Genomic DNA, 25,076 nt, shown 5'->3' on the forward strand with positions numbered 1-25,076 from the left:
CCTCTGTGAAAACTATACTCCCTTTCCCACAAGAGGAATAAAATATTATTAAAATATTCTTGACTCAAAAAAATAAGGTCCCTGAAACTATAAAAATATAGCTGCTGTGATGAAATGTTCACAAATTCAATTAGGTTTAGATATGAAGAATGCTCTTAAATGGTAATCTGTTCCAGGATTTAACTGCCTTGCAATTATTTACATTTTCTAAGTACATACTTGTTAAGAACATTTTTCCCATGCCCAGGTTCACCATATATCTATTAAAGTCACCTGAAAAGTATGGAACACAGATTACTTATCTTAGAAAAGACTTCCAGAGTGGCTTTTAGAAAGATCAAAAGGAAATAAATACACCAGCCATACAGTTCTTTGAGCTTTATTTTTATATGCATACATGTTCCACGAAAACAAAAATTTCAAGATATCAAATACAACATATCAAATGAAATCATTCAGAATTATTTTAATTAACAGTATAAAGTACATGTATAGGATGCATTATATAATTTATTCTGAGGTTTCAAAAAGCAGTGTTTTTGGTTTTAAAATTCTGATACCATTATTTACTGTAACTTCCAAGTAACACAAGTTACATTTTTTTTTTAAATAATGACTAAATTAAGACATTATCTCTAAGATGATTTGATAGATGAGCTGCCTTTACCACGATCTTCAAAATAGTGCTGTTCAATTCTTCTACAGAAAGCAAGGAGGTTGCTATAGTTTTTCACCTTCTCAGAAAGTTCATCATTGGTCAACTGTGTGGTAAGAATGGTATACAAATGGCCAAATACCAGTGCATCTAGTTCAGTAGGCCTAAAACAAAAGTAGAAATGGAAGTAACATGAAGAGCATTTAACTTGTATGGCAGAATATACACTACTTTTTAAAACATTTTATTCATCTATTTAAAAGAAAAAGTCACACAAGAAATAAATCCTACCTCAACCTGATAGAATTTATTTTGTTTTTACTTGGAGTTTCTGCTGTTAGATATAAAAAAAAAAACTTTTAAATTATAATTTGCTAGTTGTGTGACTTGCTTTTTAAAGTAGTAATGTGTTAAAATAATATTGGTGTAACGGATCATATTCATTTTACTCATTAATTTATGCACTAAATAAATACAGCAGGTCTCCAATGTGCCAGGAACTGTGCTAGACGATAGAGATGTAAGAACATGAAAGATATTCTAAGACATGGACACAAAACATAAATTAACAACGCAATTTAGTAAGTGTTTTAATAGAAGCATAAACAAAATGGTATCAAAGCACAGAGGATTTCACTGTGGTGCTGGACAAATGACACCTGATTACCCAATCATATATTAACAACATGATTTAATTTTAACTTCACCACTTTTAAAAATAGTTTAGCTTTCTTTTTTTTTTCTAAAGATTTACTTATTTATTTAGAGATGGGGAGGTTTGGAGGGGCAAATGGAGAGGAGAGAATCTCAAGAAGACTCCCCGATGAGCTCAGAGCCCAAAGTGGAGCTCAATCTCAGGACCGGTGAGATCATGACCTGAGATGAAATCAAGAGTCGGACCCTTAACTGACTGAGCCACCCAGGCACCTCAATAATTTAACTTTCTGAAGGAGAAATAAAGATGTCTTCAACAAAAAATTTTCTAGTGTTTTTTTCCCCTTTAATTAGGTATTAGTAATAAAAAATTGAAATTTATCTACCTCACTACTAATGGTCTATAGATGAGGCTTCACCAAACTACATTATATTAAAATATTGCCAATAATATTAAAATATTACCAAAGGGAGAAAATTATCACCGTAATTATGAACTAATTATTGCTGTCAGTCCCATCATGATAAAGTTTTTGAGAAAATATATGTTAGCCTACCTACATGTGAAAGTATGTTTCAGTAATCTGGTTTGGAAGAACAGATTTGGGGGTCCATCAAATCGAAGTTTGAATCCTAACTCTGCCACTTACTTACTAGCTATGTGGTCTTGATCACTAATGATGAAGGACCTCATGCTGTTGCATGGTTTTAAACCCATCTTTATGCCACTAATTCCCCAATATTTATCTCTAATCCCAGTCCCTCCCCTAAAGCCCAGAATCATAAATTTGAATGTCTACATAACATCTCTACTTGAATGCTTATGAAGCATCTCAAACTTGCTCATCCCATATTCCCAAAATAAAAGGTACCATTATCCACTCAGCTATTTGAGCCAAAAATCTCAGGGTTACTCCTGAATCTTCTTTCTCTTACCCTCTCATATCCATTAGCAAGTGTTGTGAGACAGGACTGCCAAATATGTCCTGATGACTAAAAAAAAAAAAAAAAAATGTCCTGATGACTACCATTTCTCTCTCCCCATTATCATCTACTCTGAGCTACCATCATCTCTCACCTAGACCACTACAATAGCCTCCTAACATGCCTTCCTGCTCCTATTTATTGTCCACATAGTAACCAGAGTGATTTTTTTTTTTAAATGTCACCAGACCATACCACTCCAAGCATAAACTATTCTAATGAATATCCATTCCACTTACACTAATATGCCAAACTCCTTACCTGAAGCATAGAAAGCCTAGATGACCTGGCCCGGCCCCTGCTTTTCTCTTTAGTCTCATCTCCTACCACTGTCAACACACAACCAATATTGGCCTTGCCTTCTCCATTTGAACATAACAAACTCAAGCCAATCTTAGGGCCTTGACCCAATTATTCCTGCTGCCTGGAACACTTTTCCCTTGACTTCACATTGCTGGCTCCTTCTTGTTTTTCAGAACAAGGCTTAAATGTCACATCTGAACACCCAAACTAAAGTGGACATGCATGGGGCGCCTGGGTGGCTCAGATGGTTAAGCGTCTCCCTTCGGCTCAGGTTGTGATCTCAGGGTCCTGGGATCGAGCCCCACATCGGGCTCCCTGCTCAGTGGGGAGTCTGCTTCTCCCTCTCCCACTCCTGCTACTTGTGTTCCCTCTCTTGCTGTCTCTCTCTCTGTCAAATAAATAAATAAAATCTTAAAAAAAAAAAGTGGACATGCAGTCACATATTACCATGTGATCCTATTTGCATTCTCCATGTAGCACTTAATACTATCTAATATTTGTTATTGTCTGTCTCCCTCTACCAGGATCTTCTCTACTTGTTTCCTGCTGTGTCCCCAATACTTAGAACAATGTCTGAGAGAGAGTTCTTAATATGTTTTGAATGAATCAATAAAAAGGTGATGCATTTCTCATGCCACACTATAACTGTGTCCACTTAACCGTTTCTCCTCATACTCTAAGCTGGTTAGAGGTGACACTGCACACATCTTTTATATCCCCACTTCTTAGAAAAGGATGAAAGGAACTGAATCAGTATTTGCTGAATGCAAATAGAGGGAAAGCATCCTCCCTAAGGTATGTAGGATATTTAAAAGCATTCCCTTTTTTGACACATTCATCAAGAATTATTAATCAAAGTCAGATGTGCAGTCAATGGTCATGTTTAAGAGGGTAGCCAACAAGATAGTTAAAAAAAAAATCACAAGTGTCATTGGACTAAATAGCACCATGAATAATGTCATTACAAATGAAGAATCAATAACAAATGGATATCTGAAAAGAACCAGGGATGCAGAAGGTAGATAAATGTAGAGGCACTTTGTGAGTAGTCACCATACAACTATATTACAATATTACTGACTATATTCCTTATGCTCTAATTTTCATTTCCATGACTTACTTTATAACTAGAAGTCTGTACCTCTTAATCACCTTTATCTATTTTGCTTACCCCTCCTACTCACCTCCCTTCTAGTAACTGCCAGTTTATTTTAGAATCTTTTTGTTCGTTTTTTAGATTCCAAATATAAGTAAAATCATAGTCTTTCTTTGTCTGATTTATTTCAGATTTATCCATCTGTCTGATTTATCCATCCATGTTGTTGCAAATGGCAAGATCTCATGGATTATGATTAATATTCCATATTATATGCATATATATTATATATAGCATTTTATATTTCATACACACACACACACACTTTATCCATTCACCTATTGATAGACACCTGTTCCATTGATCTATGTATCTACTGATAGATACTTGGCTTGCTTCTATTTCTTGGCTATTATAAGTAACGCTGCAATAAACATAGGGGGTATATATATTTTTTTCAAATTAGTGTTTTCATTTTCTTTGGATAAATACTTGGTGGTGAAATTACTGGATATTTCTATTTTTAATTTTTTGAAGACACTCCATACTGTTTTCCACAGTGGTTGTGCCAATTTACATTCCCACCACTAGCACACAATTTCTCCATCCTCACTAACACTTTTTATTTCTTATCTTCTTGATAATAGCCATTCTGACTGGTGAAGTGATATCTCATTGTGGTTTTGATTTGCATTTCCCTGATGATTAGTGATGTGGAGCATCTCTTCATGTGTCTGTTGGCCATCTGTATGTCTTCTTTGGAAAAATATTCAGGTCCTCTGCCCATTTTAAATCAGATTGGTTTTCTGATGTTGAGTTGTTGAAATTCTTCATATATTTTCTATATTAGCCCATTATCAGATATATCATTTGCAAATATCTTCTTCCATTCAGTAGGTTGTCTTTTTTAGCCCCAAGTTTATTTTTGCTTGTTTCCCTTGCCTGAGGACACATACCCATAAGTATGTTGCTAAGGATGATGTCTAAAGCATTACTGCCTATGTTTCTTTTAGTTTTATGATTTCAGGTCTCACATTCAGGTCTCTAATCCATTTTGAGTTTACTTTTGTGTATGGTGTGAGAGAGGGGTCTGGTTTCATTCTTGTACATGTGGCTGTTCAGTTTACCCAACACTATTGTAAAGACTATCCTTTTCTCCATTGTATATTTTTGCCTCCTTTGTCATAGATTAATTGACCATGTAATGTATGTATGAGTTTATTTCTGGGCTTTCTATCCTCTTCCACTGATCTATGTATCTGATTTGGTGCCAGTACCATACTGTTTTGATTACTATAGATTAGTAGTATATCTTGAAATCTGGGATTATGATACATCCGGCTTTGTTCTTCTTTCTCAAGATTGCTTTGGCTATTCAAGGTTTTTTGTGGTTCCATGCATACCTTGGATATATTTGTTCTCCTGTGAAAAGTGTTATTGGTGTTTTGATAGGGATTGCATTCAATCTGTAGATTACTTTGGGTAGTATGGACATTCTAACAATATTAATTCTTCAAATCCATGAGCATGCTGTATCTTTCCATTTGTGTCATGTTAAATTTCTTTCATCAATGTCTTATAGTTTTCATAGTATAAGGTCTTTCACCTATCTGGTTAAATTTATTCCTTGATATTTTTATTCTTTTTGATATAATTATAAATGAGATTGTTTTCTTAATTTCTCTGTTAGTCTGTTAGTGCATAGAAATGCAAAAGATTTCTATATATTAATTTTGTATCCTATAACTTTACTGAATTCATTTGAGTTCTAATAGTTTTCTGATGGAGTCTTTAGGATTTTCTACATATATTATCATGTCATCTACAATCAGTGACAGTTTTACTTCTTCCTTAACAATCTGGATGCCTTTTAATTCTTTTTCTTATCTGACTGCTGTGGCTAGGACTTCCAGTACTATGTTGAATAAAAGTGGTGGGAATGGATATTCTTGCCTTGTTCCTGATCTTAAAGGAAAAACTTTCAGTTTTTCACCATTGAATATGTTAGCTGGATTTTTCATAAATGGCACTTATTATGTTGAGGTGTGTTCTCTTTATGCCCACTTTGTTGAGTTTTTATCCTAAAGAGATATTGTATTTTGTCAAATGCCTTTTCTGAATCTACTGAGATGATCATATGGTTTTTATCCTTCCTCTTATTAATGTGATGTATCATACTGATTGATCTGAGAATAGTGAGCCACCCCTGCATCCATGGAGTAAATCCCACTTAATCTTGGGGCACTTGGGCGGTTCAGTTGGTGAAGCGTCCACTCTTAATTTCAGCTCAGGTCATGATCTTGGGGTCAAGAGATCATGCCCCAAGTCCTGCTCCACATTCAGCAGGGAGTCAGCTTGAGATTTTCTCTCTCCCTCCCCTTTTGCCCCTCCCCCTGCTCACATGTGCTCGCTCTCTCTCTCTAAAACAAATCTTTTAAAAAAATAAAATAAAGTAAATCCTACTTAATCTTGGTGAATGATCCTTTTAATAAACTACTGAATTCAGTTTGCTAATATTTTGTTGAGGATTTTTGCATCAATGCTCATTACAGATACTAGCCTAGTTTTCTTTTTTTGTAGTATCTTCACCTGGTTTTGGTATCAGAATAATGTTGGCCTTATAGAATGAATTTGGAAGTTTTCCTTCCTCTTCTGTATTTTGAAATAGCTTAAAAAGAATAGGTATTAACTCTTCTTAAATGTCTGGCAGAATTCACCTGTGAAACCATCTGGTCTTGGACTTTTGTTTGTTGGGAGTGTTTTGATTACTGATTCAATTTCTCCACTGGTAATTTCTTTACTGAATAAACCTCAGTAAAATCCAATTCTTCCCTGAAATTTTTCATCTTAAGATTCCCATGTATAATTTTTTTTTTAAAGATTTTATTTATTTATTTGAGAGAGAGAGTGAGAGAGAGAAAGAGCACAAGAGGGGGGAGCGGGAGAGGGAGAAGCAGACTCCCCGCTGAGCAGGGAGCCCGATACGGGACTCGATCCCGGGACTCCAGGATCATGACCTGAGCCGAAGGCAGTCGCTTAACCAACTGAGCCACCCAGGCGCCCCTCCCACGTATAATTTTTGCAGCATTTCTTCAATACCCTTTCCCATCAGTATATGAGGGCATATTTTCAAGTTTTACCATTTAATAGTTAATGCAGAACTCTTTCTTTTTCAAATATAACTCCTCTTCCAACTTCCCAATTTAAGCTACTTTTAACCAACACTTACTGACCCTCTGCTGATAAGCAGGTTTTGTTTAGAAAACATACAGACCTGCAAGGAGCTCATAAATGCTTTACAATGGTATAACTCATTCTATCCTGACTACACGTAGGGGAAAAAAGGTAACATAAAAATAACACTTTAAGAAAAGTTTTACTTTTTCATTCTGAGTCCATGCCCACCACATGAAAAAGAACAAATGACCCAGTAGCCTTTGGATAGGTGTCTTAACAGATACCACATCAATAAGATAGCTTGTATACAACAGGAAATACCGATTTTGTTTTTGTTGCATTTTGGAAATATGACTTAAATATTTAAAAGCTACCAAGTAACACTATACATTATAAAAGATAAAAAAGGCCACCAGTGTTAGTATCCATCTTGTGTTATTTCTAATTTCTTTCAATTTCACTTTCCTAAATTTTTCTTTCCACCATTTATCTTCTTTGTCCTCTTTTCCCAATTCCTATTCTTGCTGCAGGATCTCCCTCATCTACCCATTCCCCTTCTCTCATCAAATAAAACTACTGAGTTTCTTTCATGAGTCTTCTCAATATCCCCAGGAGGTTAGCTAGGAGAAAAATTTATTCTAATTTTAGGGGGTAAAGGGAAGATACACAGGGAAATAAAGTAACCTGCCAAAGTCTGATATATATTAGAGCCAAGAACAGAATTCAGGCCCACTGACCTGGAATCCAATACTACATTATCTAGACTTAAGCCAGTGCTCTATTCACTAAAGCACAGTATCTCACAAAGTAATGATTCCTGACAGATAAAAAAAATGAGAAAAATGATGTCACATCAAAGTGAAAATACAAATGACTTTTTCGTAATTACAGTTTACTACTAATTAGACAATGGGGTAAAACTAAAATTAAAAATGAAATCTAAAAAAAATGAAATCTATTTTTCAATCATTAGGGAAAAATGTTTATGTAAGTCTCATACAAGGTAAAATTATTTCAGAAACCTACATCTTAATATAAATTAAATGGTTCCTCCATAGCAAATCTTTGGTTTTGTGCTTGTTCTAAATTTTGAGTTTTTCATTATGAGCTTAAATATAATTGTATCTTTATAAGAAAAAATATACTTTGATATTTCCACTAAATCACATGCTGAATGATACCTAGTTATGAATGAAGTCTTTGACACTGGGTTGAAATGAGAAGAATAAGTCAGATATATTCTCCTGGACTCCCATGAAGAGAGCATGCATAACAAAACTAACTCCTAAAACATAATGATGCACTTCAAACAGTAAAACACACCTCTTCTGGGCTTTTCAGCCCTAAGAATTCCTATATCAGCAAGAAAAGGAACTACCTGGTACTAATATGTAGCTATATTTCTTTTGTGTTAGAGACTAAACAAATAGACTCTGCATCACAAACATCACTAGAAATAGGAACATAGCTGGTGAAGCTTTACCTACCAGGATTTCATGGTTTGAATTCTGTGACCTTTGTGCTTCAGAGATCAAAAGACCCCAAATTTCAGTTATATGTAGCATACATTAATATAACAAATACTTCCAAGCTATCATCATTGTCATTTTTGCTAATACTAGTATCTCTACCAAAAGATATAGGATATGGCTATAGAAGATGAATGCCTATAAAGATATAATAATTAATAGCAAATAAACCTTTTAAAAAATTATCACTCTAAAAAGGAAACATTTTTATTACAGAGCCAAGAAAAGGCTAGAATTTCTAAGTAAAACATTAAGATTAAAATGTTAATTTAAGCCCATCTTAAACTGGATCACAGGATGATTCTAATACATTAAAACTGTAACTTAAAAAAAAAAAAAGGAAATCCATTCTTTGCATATATTAGATATTCTTTTCCAGATTACAAAATAATTCTGTCTTAATGAAACATGAATTATTCAATTTAGATATATGTGCATATATATTTAATCTATATCTTTCATACTAATTTCTGTGCTTTACAAATATTTTCATTAACTTTTAAAAGATAAGTTCATAATGGTGCTTGTCCATCCAACAAAATTTTTTACTGTTTAGTTTTATTCACTTTTCTGGTCCCCAGGGTATCACCCTGTATAAACAAGTATGGTTATACTTCATGTTTTAACAGTATTTTGCAAATGTAGATTTTAAGATAATGTAGTTCCATACACAGCACCTCCAACTACCTCTAGTAGTACCTCTATCATATCATAAAATAATGACTGGTTTCCATGTCTGCCCTTAAGACAAATTTTTAATGGCAAGGACTGCATTTTAGAAATTTTAGTATCCCAGAGCCTAGAGCTGTGCCTGATAACCAAGAAGTGCTAAGTAAATATTTAATGATGGCAAAAATGAAAAAGAAAACAAAATCTTTTCATAAATATTTCTGGATAAAACAATTCCTCCATGGTAAAATAAATCTGTAACCTAACAGTACAGAAAAGAAACTAAAAAAAAGATAAAGTTTCTTACTGCTTATTGAAGAAATACGGTTGTGTTCCCAGTCTTTGAGAAAGTGCTTGACAGCACTGGTCTACATCTTCTAAGACCTAACATAGGCAACAGACCCAAAGGAAAATATTTAAATTAGCAAAACAATTAAATGTGTCAAAACTTAATTTGTATCACAGTTTATAACAAAAAATGTAAATTTAGGTAACCTTTTAAATATATTTAAATCAGACTACAGAACATGTATAGAACATAAGTAATACTTTCTATATAAGAAATAGGAAGAAAATTTGAGAGCAAAGTTCCTTTAAACACAAGTACATTTAAGTTACTTACAAGGATTACTATTAAGAAAGTTTCTATCTCAAAACTTCACCCCCTACAAAAATGTTTTCCTGAATCCATAGATTCAAATGACTTTACATATATAAAAAAAATCTGCTTCATAAAGATGACACTGCTGACCCACCATGAGTAAAAAAGCATTTGAGTTGTTTTCCCACTAGTGGAGATGGATTTTATATACTCAATCCCTATTCATTTACCCAATCCCCCAGTGTGTCACACATCAGTAAATTGGCTGGCTAGGACTATGAGTAGCCTTGGAAAAGAGACATTATTAGTTTAATGACTGAATTAGTTCAATCTCATGACCTTGAAAAGCTATATATTTTTTAAATTTTGCGATTTCGGTAAATTTAAGACCAAAGAAAAATAGATATATTAAGAGCTGTATTTAACACGGTTTTTAAGCCCTGATGCTGCAGATCTGTATCTATTGACATAAAAGATGCCCACAATGTATTGGTGAATGGAAATTAGATTACAGAGTGCCAGGTATAATATGATCCCCATTTAAGGAAAATGTTATTCAGAGACATCTAGAAGAATGTTCTCCAAACAGTTAGCAGTGGCAATTTCTAGGTGGTAGGACTTCAAGCAATTTCTATTTCCTTTTTGAACTTTTCTGTATTATATAGTTTGTTTTACAATAAGCATGTGTGATTTTTATAAAACAAATAAAAACCACTTCATGTCAGAAAAAAATAAGAGCAAATGTTTTCTTAATTTTTTTATTATGCTGAGATTTTTAAAGATTATCAACACAAAAAATGAGTTTCTTATGCCTTAAAGTTGAGGAAACCCTCACTTCGATCTGAATTATCTGAATTCACCTGGTCCAGAGTCTTGTTACCCCATCCAATAGCTTTCATCTTACGTTTGACTTCCCACTGTTTCTGATAGGCCAAAATATGATTCAAAGGCCAAGGATAAGGAGATCCATATCTGGCATGAGTGATCTAGAGCAAAAAGATTTTGTGACAAACATGATTCTTTCTAAAAACAAAGCCTGTTTTTACAAACAGAATACTTAGGAAAATATATTTTCAGAACACAAATACAGCAATCTGAAAAAAATACATAGCTTGCAATCTAAAAAATTAAAATTTCAAACCATTTCCTTTAAAAATATATAAACTTTTATGTACTTTGCAACCAGTTATATCAAACTATGACATATAGCTTCCCTAAAATGTATGTGCAAGCAAAATTAAAGTAAGTGAAAAACTGTATCACTAATGGTATAAACCACAATGTTTCATTTATGAGCAGGGACTTACGATCCTGAGCAAAAGTGTTTTCTCATTAAATTTTAATTAAGATAAATGCTGCAGAACCACTCACCTCCCCTACTGTAGCTTCATCACACCACTGAAGATACAACTAGGAACAAAAGAACAGTCACTAAAACTTTAGAATACCAAAGAGAAAATGGATAAAGAAACATTTCTTGCCATGGTGATTTTTTTATAAGCCAACTTTATAAAAGTCACATATATGAGTTTTCCCTCCTCTGGCTAATGTTGCTATACAGAATTATTAAATTTAATTAATGGTAATACTTAATAAAAGTATTTCTTATTCATACAGTAGTACACCTCTAAATACCATTAAAGTATTTTACAGATATTATTTAAGTAAACCTCCCAAGGCCAAAGTCAAATAATGAGTGGGCAAGAATCACTCCTTTTTACAATAGGAAAACTGGATCTGAAAATGTCAGACAACTTGTTCAAACATAATAACCAAATAATTTCAGTAACCATCCTAGCCCTAGAATTGCTTGACTATAATTCCTATTTCTCAATAACTTTAAAATAGCCCATAAGAAAGATGATCTTTTATGAGAGGAAAGTTTCTTTTCAAGGCCTATTATCTTCTATTATACCTCTGCAGTCAACAGCATATTGTTGACTAATTCCATGTAGGCTTTCATTTCTGCTTTTTGGACTTCATCCAGCCCATCACTAAGAGAATGGCCCTAAAGGGAATTTAAAAAAATTTAAAAGAGCATCATATTAAATAGACAAAAACTTTCAGTTATCTTACTACCAAGTGAATATGAATGTTTTTACTACATCAATGTTTTTACTATAAATGTCTAATAAATTTCTAAAATATCTCCTAAAATAAAATTATATATGAAAAAATAGTTAATAATCTATCACTACAAAATATTAATAAGTAGTATTTATGTGCCATTATAAAAATGTATCTTTCAATGGACAAAATTACATTATCAATTATTTCACAAAAGAAGAAAACAGAATGGTCAGTAAACCTTGTGTTTTTTTTTAAGAGACTAACCTTATTAGTAATAAAATAAATGCCAAAAGATTGACACGTGTTGCTTATAAAGTGGTCAAAGGTGAAAAAAAAAATGTTAGTAAATGTATAGGGAAATAGACACTAATTTTAAAATTCTCATATACTATAATAATGAGTAGATGCATAAAATGGTATATAACCCTTTAGTTCAATCCAGCCATCTGTGGTGAGACTTTAAAAATGCATACCCTTTAATATTGCAGGATCACTCTTAGGAATTTATCCTGAGGAGATAATCTGACAAGTGTACAAAGGTATCTGTAGAAGAATATTTATCTTAACACTCAATAAGAGCCAAAAACTGACAACAATTTATGTGTCCATCAATAAAGGCTTACATAAATAAATTATAATACATCCATACAATAAAATACTATACAACAACTTAAAAGGATGATATATTTCTACAGTCATTAACATGGAAGAATCTCCAAACATATTGATGATTTTAAAAGGCAGGTTGCAAAATACCACATAATAGTATGATCTATATTCTTCTGTGTATGTATAGGGAAAAGTCTGGAAGGATGTTCCCCAAAATGTTAATGGAGGTTGTCCTTTGTAACTATTAAAACCTAAACTGAATTCAAATGTATATATTAATACGTTCAACTTCTAAATATATCCTATATCTCCCTTCTCAAAGGTTAACCTGACATTTTATAACAACCTAAGTTTTTATTTATGACCAAAACTCTCATAAGTGTAAGTTAGAAAATTATGTACCATTTTGTGAAGATCAAATTACATCTTCTGCCACTGATTTACATTATGGGGGAAAAATTACACTTTAGAAATATTTCTCTACTAGTTTATATTGGCATTTTATAAAACTAGGTTAAAATCAATATAAATGTTAAGACACACTAAAGAATGATGAATGACTTAAGACTAACTGTGATCAAATATATTTAATATCTTTTTTTTATTACCTTGGCTTTAACGAATTGGACTATTGGACCAAGTTCTGATACTACTTGATTTCCTACATGAATAAAAGGTACTTTACCTGTTGAGGGAAAAAAAAATGTATGAAAACACTTTCAGTAAATTAATACAAAAATAGAATGTGTTTTATTAATATACTGATTTTGTATCCCTATAACTTTTGGAAAATTATAATTAAATGTGTACATTAAATTCTATAAAGTTTTAAACAACAATTACTAATTTTAAAAGAAAAAGGAGATTCGGGGTGCCTGGGTGGCTCAGTCCTTAAGCATCTGCCTTTGGCTCAGGTCATGATCCCAGGGTCCTGGGATCGAGCCCCACACTGGGCTCCCTGCTCGGCTGGAAGCCTGCTTCTCCCTCTCCCACTCCCCCCGCTTGTGTTCCTGCTCTCTCTATCTCTTGCTCTGTGTCAAATAAATAAATAAATAAATCTTAAAAAAAAAAAAGGAGATTCATTTCTAGAGTTCTCACTTGTATATAATAACTGATCACAATATTCCTTTTTCAGAACTAACCCTAACAAATCGCTATATAATATAGCAGTAAATACTAATTATTGAAATTACATGAACCAAGGCCGAACACTGGTTCACAGCCACTGATAGATTTGAAAGAAATGTAATGGGACCTCCTATTCAGAGTATAATGAATCAATCTATATTTTAAACTACATTTAAGAAAATGACTTCTTTTGGGGCGCCTGGGTGGCTCAGTCATTAAGCGTCTGCCTTCAGCTCAGGTCATGATCCCAGGGTCCTGGGATCGAGCCCCACACTGGGCTCCCTGCTCTGCGGGAAGCCTGCTTCTGCCTCTCCCACTCCCCCTGCTTGTGTTCCCTCTCTCGCTGTGTCTCTCTCTGTCAAATAAATAAATAAAATCTTTAAAAAAAAAAAAGATGACTTCTTTTTATATCTATTTTTAAATCTCAGATACCCATTAAGTTCAAAATTTTAAGCACATAATGGTACCATAATGTCTTTGACTCAAAAAAATCAGGAATTAAGAGAATTAGCAATCTTTGAAGATAAGCTAGTTTATGAATTATAATACAAAATATGTTCCCAGACACATTTGGGGGGAAAAAATAAGAAGTAGGCTTATAAAAACTGGCTTCTCTAAATACATGTCACATTAAAAAAAGTAGTATTTCATTTTTATAAATACCAATACTTGATGAAATTATCAGAGATGATAACAAAATAGTCTCTAAATAGCAACAAAGTTCACCCCAAAAGCTAGAGGATGAAACTTGCTATCAGACCTAGTTCAAATAGAGTTCACACTAACAGCAGGCTTCTTCATGGTCCTTTTCAACAGATTCACTCCTCTCTGTCTCACTCAGCCCAAGGGTAATGGATGAGGTGCACAGCACCAACAAAAGCTTCATCTACATCCATAGGATAACACGTATCACAAAAGGCAGGCAGGCCTTCAGGGAAACAACAACTCAATAGATATATTTAGAAGACATTTCCATGTAACCAATATAAAAACACTGAATTCCACATTGCCTTCTTCTACTGCTTTATAAATCTTGCAAAAAAGAAAAGAATTTATCTGGGTATTAGGTCATACTCTTTTTTAACTTGAGATAAAATCTTTGTAAGTACTCTAATGCTAGAAATAGTACAGGTCCTCTGAGATAAAATGATCTGAGAATGAAAACTATGTGTGGATAAATGCCTAGACTGAAGGCTATTTTTAGGTTGTAACATTTTGAAAGGGAAGTGTATTTCTCATTTTCAATATCCAGTTTCGCATTCTTGGAAGAAGGAGTTTGTGTTTTCTTTTTGTAAAAATACTTTCAGTATTGTAGATTCTGAAGCAGGAAAGCAGTGTGGGTAGTCTATCCCTAAATACAAAGAAATATATAAAAATCAAGGCAACAAATTAGAAGTGAATAAAGTTTTTTGTCACTCGCCTGACTTAAAGTGAAGCCAATGTTATATTCTTATTATTGCAGGTATCAAGCAAAAGCACGGTGAGACATTTATTCTCTGGCACCAATCAAAGGTCATTTTAAAAGAAGAAAAACAAACTGAGGGCCCTATTTCTTATTTTAGGCAGAATAATCATTCTTAGAGCTTAAACAAAGGAAGCAAGAAGAAAGCAAGCAAGTTTGTAGATTCAGAAAATATTAGAAATAAAAAGAGCCTCAAATACCATCTAGTCCAACCACCACATATTACAGATGAAGTCACTGAAGCTCAAAAAAGAGAAGTGAAATTTCCCAAGGAAACTGTCAATATGTGACAAGGTCACAGAAGGATTAGAGTAAAAATTTCCTAACTCTTAGCCAAAAGTGACTTGATTTCTGAATACTGCACGATGTTCTCTGCTTTAAAAACCTACCACAACAAGATCAAGCAAAAAAATAAAACATTCCCCTAATCACCCCAAATCATATGGTAAAAGAGAATAATACTACTTATAATGAAATTTTAAATAAATGCCTTAACAGAAAGTGCCATTTTCATCTGCCTACAGGAGACTCCTCCTATGACTCTGTGTGTGTGTGTGTATGTCCTGCAGCCTCTATAATAGTTATTTGTCTTTCACAGAGTCTATAAAAAGATATCCACCTGGGTGGTACTCAGTATAGTCTTTTTAGGAAACAGGTGGATGAATTCTATGGCTTCTCCTCATTCGCCAAAGATATCAACTTTAATATCAGATTATTAACTTTTTTATATGTATAGCTACACTCTTTTTATATGATTACATAAAGGAAAAAGATGGACAGAATCCAATATAATTCATCTCACCAGAATTCAGAAAGTTTATAAAACCTACATTCAAAATTAACAGAAAATGAGTCAATTAATGGCCTTCAACAATCTAAAATATGTCTATGTTTACAAGTCTAGAAATTCTTTTATGGAGATGTCTTAAAATGTATATTCATAAATCTTTTTTTTTTTTAAGATTTTATTTATTTGACAGAGAGAGCACAAGCAGAGGGAGAGAGAGGGAGAAGCAGGCTCCCTGCTGAGCAAGGAGCCCGACGTGGGACTCAATCCTAGGACCCTGGGATCATGACCCGGGCCGAAGGCAGCCGCCTAACCGACTAAGCCACCCAGGTGTCCCATATTCATAAATCTTTAAGTGTAGAGGTATTAATGTAGAATTTTCAGTGTGTATGGAGGCTGTCTTCACAGCTTTTGACAATTATTACCACCTTTAAGAACCTAAGATGAAAAGAAAAAAAGAAAATGGTTTACACAAATCATTTCTAAGTTACCTTCAGAGGGAGGAGATAGATAAATGTCTCCCTAAAAAAGCAATGTAACACATTTATCCCAATCATTTATATTCAATGGATTTACCCATAAAGGAATGATTCTGTGTTATTGCTGCAGCAGCAGAACCATAATTATAATCCATACCAATTCTAGTTAACATTTATCAGCTTTGTGCACTATATTTTTATATTAGAAATTATCTGAACCACATTTATTTAAAACTTTACCTTAATCTACTAATACATGACACACAGAAAAGGCAATACTGATCATAAAAAATAGCAGAAAGGCTAAAATCTTAATAAGTATCTTAAAATCTGTTGAAATAAAAATAAAACAAAGATTAGAAACCAAAAGCATTCAGAGATGAACTTAAGATCTTTGACAAGTAAATTTAATTATTCCATAATCACTCTTCTTCCCTCTGAATAATAGAACATAGTTTGGAGAAGTGTGTTTAATACCGAATGGATTCATTAATACCAAAATTTGTTTTCTGAAGTGGAAACAGTCCTATGTAAATAAGACTGGGGATATCTGAGATTATGTATTTTCTTAATATTTACTACTTAAAACAATTTCTGTAACTTTCTAGTAACCAACTATGACCACAGATTTGAAATGAATAGCCATGTCCACCCAAAGACTATCAAGTTTACAACTGTTACTTTACAAAACCATGGGGAAATTCTTCAAAGGATGAATATACAAACAAACAAAAATAGGCCTTTTAAAATTGTAGGTTCAAACTGGACTAACACTACAATTGTATCAATGCAGAATATTAACAGAGAATTTTTAAAAACTTACCAGATGGAGACATATATTCTGCATTTGCCCTACAAACCACTTTGATAGGCAGATTACACATTTGCAAAAAGGCCTGCAAATCAAGAGAAGTATAGTTAGCCTAGTGAAAGTATATATATATTTGAACACAACTTTTTATTTATTTATTTTCTAAACTTAATAGCTCACATAGTAACACTTTATTGGAAAAGAATGAAACAAATTAAAGTGAAAGATCTGTATTCCAAACAAAACAAAACGTCATTTCAGTACTAAAAAAATCAATGTAACTTAGACACCAGTAAATGTATGACATTTATACACGCTTAAGAAAAAAAATGTAAATTATCTACACTTATTTTACTGCATTAGTTTGTGTAAGCCAGCAATACTATATTTTGGTTTAATTTTCTTTAATGATGACTAAAGTCCAAATTTTATAAGGTATTGCTTAATTCCACTACTCCTTACGGGATCTTCACCTTTCTCGACTTAGAGAAAAACTCTCAAAATGTTATTTCTGCTACTTCCAAGTTCTCTCCTATAATACTCAGTATTCTAATGTGTAGCTTTTATGTTCACTAATTCACTTTTTAGAGATATAAGTTTTTGGGTTTTTTTTAAGATTTTATTTATTTATTTGACAGAGACACAGCGAGAAAGGGAAGTGGGAGAGGGAGAAGCAGGCTTCCCGCCGAGCAGGGAGCCCGATGTGGGGCTCAATCCCAGGACTCTGAGACCATGACCTGAGCCGAAGGCAGACGCTCAAGGACTGAGCCACCCAGGATCCCCAAGACGTAAGTTGTTGATTTGTACTTTGTTATAGTAACAAAAATCTCATAAGCAACTTAAATGTCTATCAATACAGAACAAGTAAATCATTTATGGTGAATCCAAATCATGGAATGTTATGCAATCCCTTTTAAAAACCATGAATTATATCTTCACACATGGCTATCGGAAATAAGCTTATTTCCCAGCCTCCCTTACAACTGGATGTGACCAATGTCTAAATTCTAGCCAATGGGCCTTAAAGTTCTGGGCCACTGCTAGGAAGTTTCTTTAAAAGGAAGGGATAATGGGCGCCTGGGTGGCTCAGTCATTAAGCGTCTGCCTTCGGTCATGGTCCCAGGGTCCTGGGATCAAGCCTCGCATCGCGCTCCCTGCTCCACGGGAGCCTGCTTCTCCCTCTCCCACTCCCCCTGCTTGTGTTCCCTCTCTCGCTGTGTGTCTCTCTGTTAAAAAATAAGTAAAATCTGGGCGCCTGGGTGGCTCAGTTGGTTAAGCGACTGCCTTCGGCTCAGGTCATGATCCTGGAGTCCCGGGATCGAGTCCCGCATCGGGCTCCCTGCTCAGCGAGGAGCCTGCTTCTCCCTCTGACCCTCCCCCCTCTCATGTACTCTCTCTCATTCTCGCTCTCTCAAATAAATAAATAAAATCTTTAAAAAAAAATAAGTAAAATCTTTAAAAATAATAATAAAATAAAAGGAAGGGATATGGCCTCTCTGCTTTTTTTCCTTCCCGCTCACTAGAATAGGAAAAGGATGACTATAGCCACAGCAGTCAAATTGAACCATGAAACAGAAGCTGAGAGTTGAAGATGGCAGAGCAACAAGAGTAAAGCCTAGTTCCTTGAGAATCATGGAGTCACCGAACCTGGATTACCTGTGCTTGTAAGAAGAAGAAATAAACTTCTATCTTTTTAAGTCTCTGCTATTTTGGGTTTTCTATAACTCATAGCCAAAGTGAATTTTAACTAATTCATCAATAATTACTGTTTCTAGCTTTAAACACCACCTCAGCCAACCAAAAGTTGACTCTTTTGTGTCTGTTTAAGTGTATACTGTCCTCTAAATACTATAACCTGTGCTGCCAAATTATTTTTTCTTTTTTTTAATTTTATTTTATTATGTTATATTAATCCCCATACATTACATCATTAGTTTTTGATGTAGTGTTCCATGATTCATTGTTTGCGAATAACACCCAGTGCTCCATTCAATACGTGCCCTCCTTGGGTGACGTGATACCTGATGATACCCATCACCAGGCTAACCCATAGCCCCCACCACCCTCCCCTCTAGAACCCTCAGTTTGTTTCTCAGAGTCCTGTGCTCCCAAATTATAACAACGATAGTGAACTACTTGACTGACCCACAAGTATAGAGTAGGATCAAAAAACACAGATTGCTAGGAATGGAAGAATTAGAGACAAGAAGTATCAGCAGCTCTTTCAAGAAGAATGGATAAGAAAAGGAAGAAGGGATTAGAAGGGTCTTCCTCCTATTACATATGTATCTGTACCCGATGATGAAGAAAGGTTGAAATTGTTAAAACATAAATAGAAAAGAAAAAAACACAGCGGAAACACACTGAAAGGACAAAAAACAGGTAGAGTAACAGGCATACAAGATCCATGAGAAGGTAAAAAGGGATGTAAGAGCACAGGTATAGGTATCTGGTCTTCTGCCAGGAAACAGGGCACTTTCCCCACTCTAATGCAAGGGGTGGTTGCAGCCAGTAATGACTGCAGTTGATAAGCAAGAAGGACAAGAAGATGAGAGAATGTTCACATTCTATGAAATGGGAAAGAAATCATCTTCTGAGAATGAAGGAATAAAAGGGGATGAGGCCTTCAGAGACGAACAAAAAGAATCTGAAAGAACTACTTAATACTATCTTCTTAAATGTCTGAATATATTCCCTTGTTAGTTAACAATTATACTACTATAAAAATGGTAAATATTGTATATTTTGCTAAACTAAATGTACAGTGGTAACTGTACTAACCACTATTTCAAAAAGCTGTATTTCACCAAAAAGGATTAAGCAAAATGGTAATGTTCTACAATCAAAGCCGTGTTTCCAGGCCTGTGAATTTTTCACTTTTTTACTAAAATATAACTGATTGCATTTTGACCAATTTAGCAACACTCAACTCACCACAGACCTCAACTGATGGCATAACTGTAGTTAGCCAAAGATTAATTTTGCAGCATTTACTACAATTACTCTTTATCCCCGATTCAAAAGAAATTTTATGTATTAACCTGCAGTTTACAAAGAAGTCTGATGGCACACAGTATTTTCATTCAAACGTTAAAAATATAAAACAGAACACTACTATGACTGTCTTTGAGAATATAAAAATGTTAAATCCAAACTAGGCTTTGATTCAAACAGTAGTTCCTCCTTTCTTTTGTAGAATGGAAGAAAATTCCTGAGAGGTTACAAAATAATAATTTCAACCTTCACTTTCCATTTCTTATCAGCCCCCAAATAAAACAGCATGATACACCAACCTAAAACACATTTTATTTTCAATTCTGAAACTGCAGTCTTCATATTTTTATTCTTACGTAAATCCAAAGAAAAAATGTAGTTCTAATTATAATAAGCAAATTTAGGATAACTCCGCTAACTCCTATTCTTCAGCTGGATACTTTATTCCAAACTAATTCAAGTGATTAACAATACAAAATAATCTGCACCAAAAACTTAGCACATACTATCAGAATCTAGAACTGTGCTGCCCAATATGGTAGCCACCAAGTCACCTGTGGTTATTTAAATTTAAATAAACTAAAATTGAATAAAATTTTAAATTCAGTTTCCCAGTCACACTAGACATATTTCAAGTGCTCTAGAGCCACATGTGGCTAATGGCTACTGTGTTTATTGGACAATACAAATAACTGAACATTTATATCATTGCAGGAAGTTCTATTAGACAACATGGATCTACAGCAATGGTAATCAGTGCATAAAAGACACCTTAACAAGACAGGCTGACATCATCTGAAAGTGATCAGGCTAAATATTATAAAAATAATCTGCACAATATTAGAGTGTCCACAAACTCTGCATGTGATCAATCAACTTTTGATGACAGTGACACATTAAGCACCATAATACTTTCAATTTTAAAGAGAACTAATATAAGTTTACTCTGCCAAGCAACTCCAACTGATAAAATGGTCACATAAATTTATGAACATGTGAAAACTAAGAACTTAAGAATGAATAAATTAAAACTAGACTCAATAAATACATTCATTCTTTGAATGGTAAGGAATTTTTTTTTTTTTAAAGATTTTATTTATTTATTTGACAGAGAGAGAGACAGCGAGAGAGGAAACACAAGCAGGGGGAGTGGGAGAGGGAGAAGCAGGCTTCCCACCGAGCAGGGAGCCCAATGCGGAGCTTGATCCCAGGACCCTGAGATCATGACCTGAGCCGAAGGCAGTCGTTTAACCAACTGAGCCACCTAGGCGCCCCTGAATGGTAAGGAATTTTTTAAACACACATACATATACACAGAACACAGTATCCAGTACCTGACTTCTAAACCCTGAAATTTAATAAGCTTGATGTAGTTTCAACATATTGAATAAATTAATGAAATTCATAACATCAAAAAAACTCATTGAAGGGATGTTGATACATTTTTTTATTTCCTTAAAAAAAAAAAGAGTAATACCAGATAATGCATAACCAGTTAAACATGAAGAACTGAAGTTACACGTTTATCTCTGCAATCTTTCAAAAATTCTACTAAAATAAGGACACCTGGGTGGCTCATTAATTTCGGCCAAGGTCATGGTCTTGGGGTCAGCCCCACATAGGGCTCTGCACTCCTTGGGGAGTCTGTTTGAGATTCTCTCTCTACCTCTGCCTTTGCCCCTCCCCCCACACATTTTCTCTCTCTCTCAAATAAATAAATCTTTAAAAAAAAAAACTCTACTAAATAACAGTGAAGAAATAGAAAACTGATAAACCCAGAATGACACAAAGAGGAGAGGTGACCAAAGCCGACCAGAGAGGTCTGCCCATTTCTGTCAGATGAAGAACAGACTCAGCAGGGCAGAGGAAGCTGAAGCCTATGAATATGCAGAGGAAAAAAAAATCAATGCATCCACATCACAGAAACTAGGAGATTCCAAAACTGGAGGCACCAAGTACCACAGAAGGCAGAGGTGAGGTAAAGAACTAAAAATAAGAGTGGCTGAAAGTCTGTATAAGCATCACACAACTAGACCGCCCCCCAACCTGGTAGGAGACAGAGGTTCATTTTCTGGAAGAAACCGAAACAGAGAGACTCCTGACTCAAGTCTCAAGAATAGCAGTGGGCACTGGGTGGGTGGGGGTAGGGGTATCACACTGAAAAGAGAAAGGCTAAGGGAGAGTGCACACATTGACTGAAGAGACCCACAGCACCCCTCTCCCTCTCAGCTCCCATACACTGGCAACCAAATTAAGTCCCTCCAAGATAAGAGAGAGAACTGTAGAAAAGCTCTACAAATGCTGATAGTTTGGGTAGGGGTGGGGGAGGGTGGGATAGTAACCAACAAAAATAGCAGTTCACTGTGCAGTCTACAGTGAGGCCTACATGTCATCTCCCTCATCTCCCCATCAGCTTCTTTTTTTTAAAGATTTTATTTATTTATTTGACACAGAGAGAGAGAGAGAGTGAGCACAAGCAGGGGGAGTGGCACGCAGAGGCAGAAGGAGAAGCAGGCTCCCCACAGAGCAGGGGGAGCCCGATGTGGGACTTGATCCCAGGACCCCAGGATCATGACCTGAGCCGAAGGCAGTCGCTTAACCAACTGAGCCACCCAGGCGCCCTCCCCATCAGCTGTTTAGTGCCTCGCTCTTAAATATAAACTGTTAGCACAGACCAATAGATATTTGAGGAAAACCTCCAACATAAAATTTAGAGCCAAAATAAGCCACAAAAAAGGAACTGACAGGAAAGAAAAATAGCAGAGAAAAGACAACTTTAAAGAAAAACTTAATAGTTAATATTTATTGAGCACTTACTACCATGTGCCAGGTACTTGCATAAGAGCTTTGCCCAAGAGGTAGGTACAACAAATATGCCTATTTTAATATGGGAACACACAAACATAAAAAGAGTTTAAGGGATCTGATCACAGCATATAGGAAAGAAGAAAGGAAAGAAGGGAGGAAAGAAGGGAGAGAAGAAAGGAGAGAAAGGAAGAAAGGAAAGAAAAGAAAGGGGAAAACAGAAAAATGAAAAGTGAGGCATACAAAGGACTGAGCAAATAGATGACATTCATGTCTCAACAGCAACTCCCAAAGCTCGATGGTATTACAAGGCCTTCAAAATGCTAAGAAAAAAATCTTGCCAACCTAAAATTCTACATGTGGTCAAGGTATTAATCAAGTGTGGAGAAAGAATAAAAATAGTATCATATAAGCAAGGTCTTTAAATTTTTATTTCCCGTGTACCCTTTCTCAGGAAGCTAATGAAGAATGTGCTGCACAAAATAAAAATAATGAACCAAAAAAAAAAAAAAAAAAAAAGAATACAGGATCCAGAGAATAAGGGATCCAACATAAAAGAAAAGCAAAGAGAATTCCCTGGATGATGATGAACAGCAGTCATAAGAAAACAGCTCTGAAGCCAGCAGAGAAAGGAACTGTTCCAATTAGAGTAGAAGGAACAGAAGTTTCAAAGGTAGTATTTCTGAGAAAAAAAGAAAAAAAAGAATCTGATGTTTTTGACCATTGTGAGGGGGAGCATTATTGTTCAGAGTTTAGGAGAGAAAACTACCCAAATGAATTAAATAAAACAATTACTAATCTGAGGGGGGAAAATCATATAGAAAGAATATGTTCATGGAGATTCTAAATTCTATTTCTTTAGTAATTACTTCTGAATCATATCTTCTGGGAACCATGGCTCAGATTTTTTCATAAAGAATGATTTTGAAAAATAAAATATACATTATTTGCACATACGTGAAAGCAAAGCCCAAAGTATAAAGAACAAGAACAATCTGTTACAGTCAATTCAACCCTTACAAATACCTTAAATCCTAGATTCAAAAGTTGTTACTGTAAATAACAACGCTGCTGCTTTGATTAGATTATAAAACTAGCAGCTTCAATGCTGGGAAAACCCTTTCAAATGTTGTAGATAACAGAATATCAGGAATACAGGCAGGGATCCTATTATAGCAATCTTTCAGTAATATGGTGGCAAGCTTCTGATTCTTCTTGCTCCTCCTTTCAGATACCTCTGTCTTCTAAAATTAGCAGTTACTATTGTAATTCCCAGTTACGTGCCAGATAATGATTATCAGCTCAATAAATGAATGCATAAACATGAAAATCTGAAAATACATCAAGTCACAAAACGAAGACTAAAGAAGTCTAAAACTCAGTAAATCTTCTAGCTCTAATCCTATGTGAATTTTTTTAATGAAGCAACAGAAACTTCTGATAATAAAAACATTTTTTAAAAGACTGCTTAGTCAAAATTTAAAACACAAAATTTATACTCAACCAGTGGTTGGAGTATAAATCAATGCAATCTTTTACAAGGTTAGTTTGGCAACAGCTACAAAAATCCTAAATGTACATATCTTTTGACACCACAACTGTATTGCTAGAAATACATGAACATATCCGCATAAAATTTCATAAGATATATGTAACGATATTCATGCCTAAACCCTACTTTAGTATACTTACAATATTTATACTTAGAATAATAATAACAGTACCTAATATCCATCAATAAGAGACTGATTCTATAAACTGCAGTGAATCCATCAATGGAGTATTTGTAGTCTTCAAAAAAGAATGGGGTCACTCCTCAACTACTCCTCATACTAAACTCCAAAAGACATTTCTCATCTGGAATCTTCTCTAAGGGCTACTGAATGACATGAGACAACATACACCATATGCAGAATTGCTTTTTGTGTTATTTCTTTTCTAAAGCCTGGAGCAAAACATTAAAACACAACTCAATAAGGCCTGCAAAAGGCTAATTTATTTGGTCTAATGCATAGCTTCCTGTGAACTAACTTGATAGGAAGACACAATTCTGATTATCTAGAAGAATGAATGGAAAGCATTTATGCATTCATCCACATACTTGATACAGATTTACTAAGCAGCTACTACGTATCACAACTGTTCTAGGCACTGAGAGAAGAGCGGTGAACATAAATTCTAGGCCTTCATGGAGTTCACATTCCAATGGAGACAGATGATAAATTCTAGGCCTTCATGGAGTTCACATTCCAATGGAGACAGA

General features: G+C 34.5%; 1 protein-coding gene across 4 annotated transcripts in view; it reads right to left on the reverse strand.

Annotated features, from left to right (window-relative positions):
- Positions 1 to 363: 363 nt before the first annotated feature.
- The window catches only part of MTX2 (metaxin 2), a 61,519-nt gene continuing 36,806 nt past the window's right edge, over positions 364 to 25,076 (reverse strand). For 3 of the 4 annotated variants that reach the window (XM_006739531.3, XM_081814126.1, XM_031034749.2), the window contains 7 exons: positions 17,027 to 17,099; positions 12,956 to 13,032; positions 11,584 to 11,676; positions 11,040 to 11,078; positions 10,529 to 10,654; positions 9,375 to 9,451; positions 364 to 819 (listed from right to left, as the gene is read on the reverse strand). In XM_006739531.3, coding sequence (XP_006739594.1) covers positions 636 to 819; positions 9,375 to 9,451; positions 10,529 to 10,654; positions 11,040 to 11,078; positions 11,584 to 11,676; positions 12,956 to 13,032; positions 17,027 to 17,099 — 669 coding nt within the window. In that variant the 3' untranslated portion in view covers positions 364 to 635. Of the gene's footprint in view, positions 820 to 9,374; positions 9,452 to 10,503; positions 10,655 to 11,039; positions 11,079 to 11,583; positions 11,677 to 12,955; positions 13,033 to 17,026; positions 17,100 to 25,076 lie in introns of all 4 variants that reach the window. The other variant, XM_031034750.2, reaches the window with a different exon arrangement.

Source organism: Leptonychotes weddellii, chromosome 3 (assembly GCF_054177405.1).
Source record: "Leptonychotes weddellii isolate Sample4059 chromosome 3, ASM5417740v2, whole genome shotgun sequence".
In the NCBI taxonomy this organism is placed as follows: Eukaryota; Metazoa; Chordata; class Mammalia; order Carnivora; family Phocidae; genus Leptonychotes; species Leptonychotes weddellii.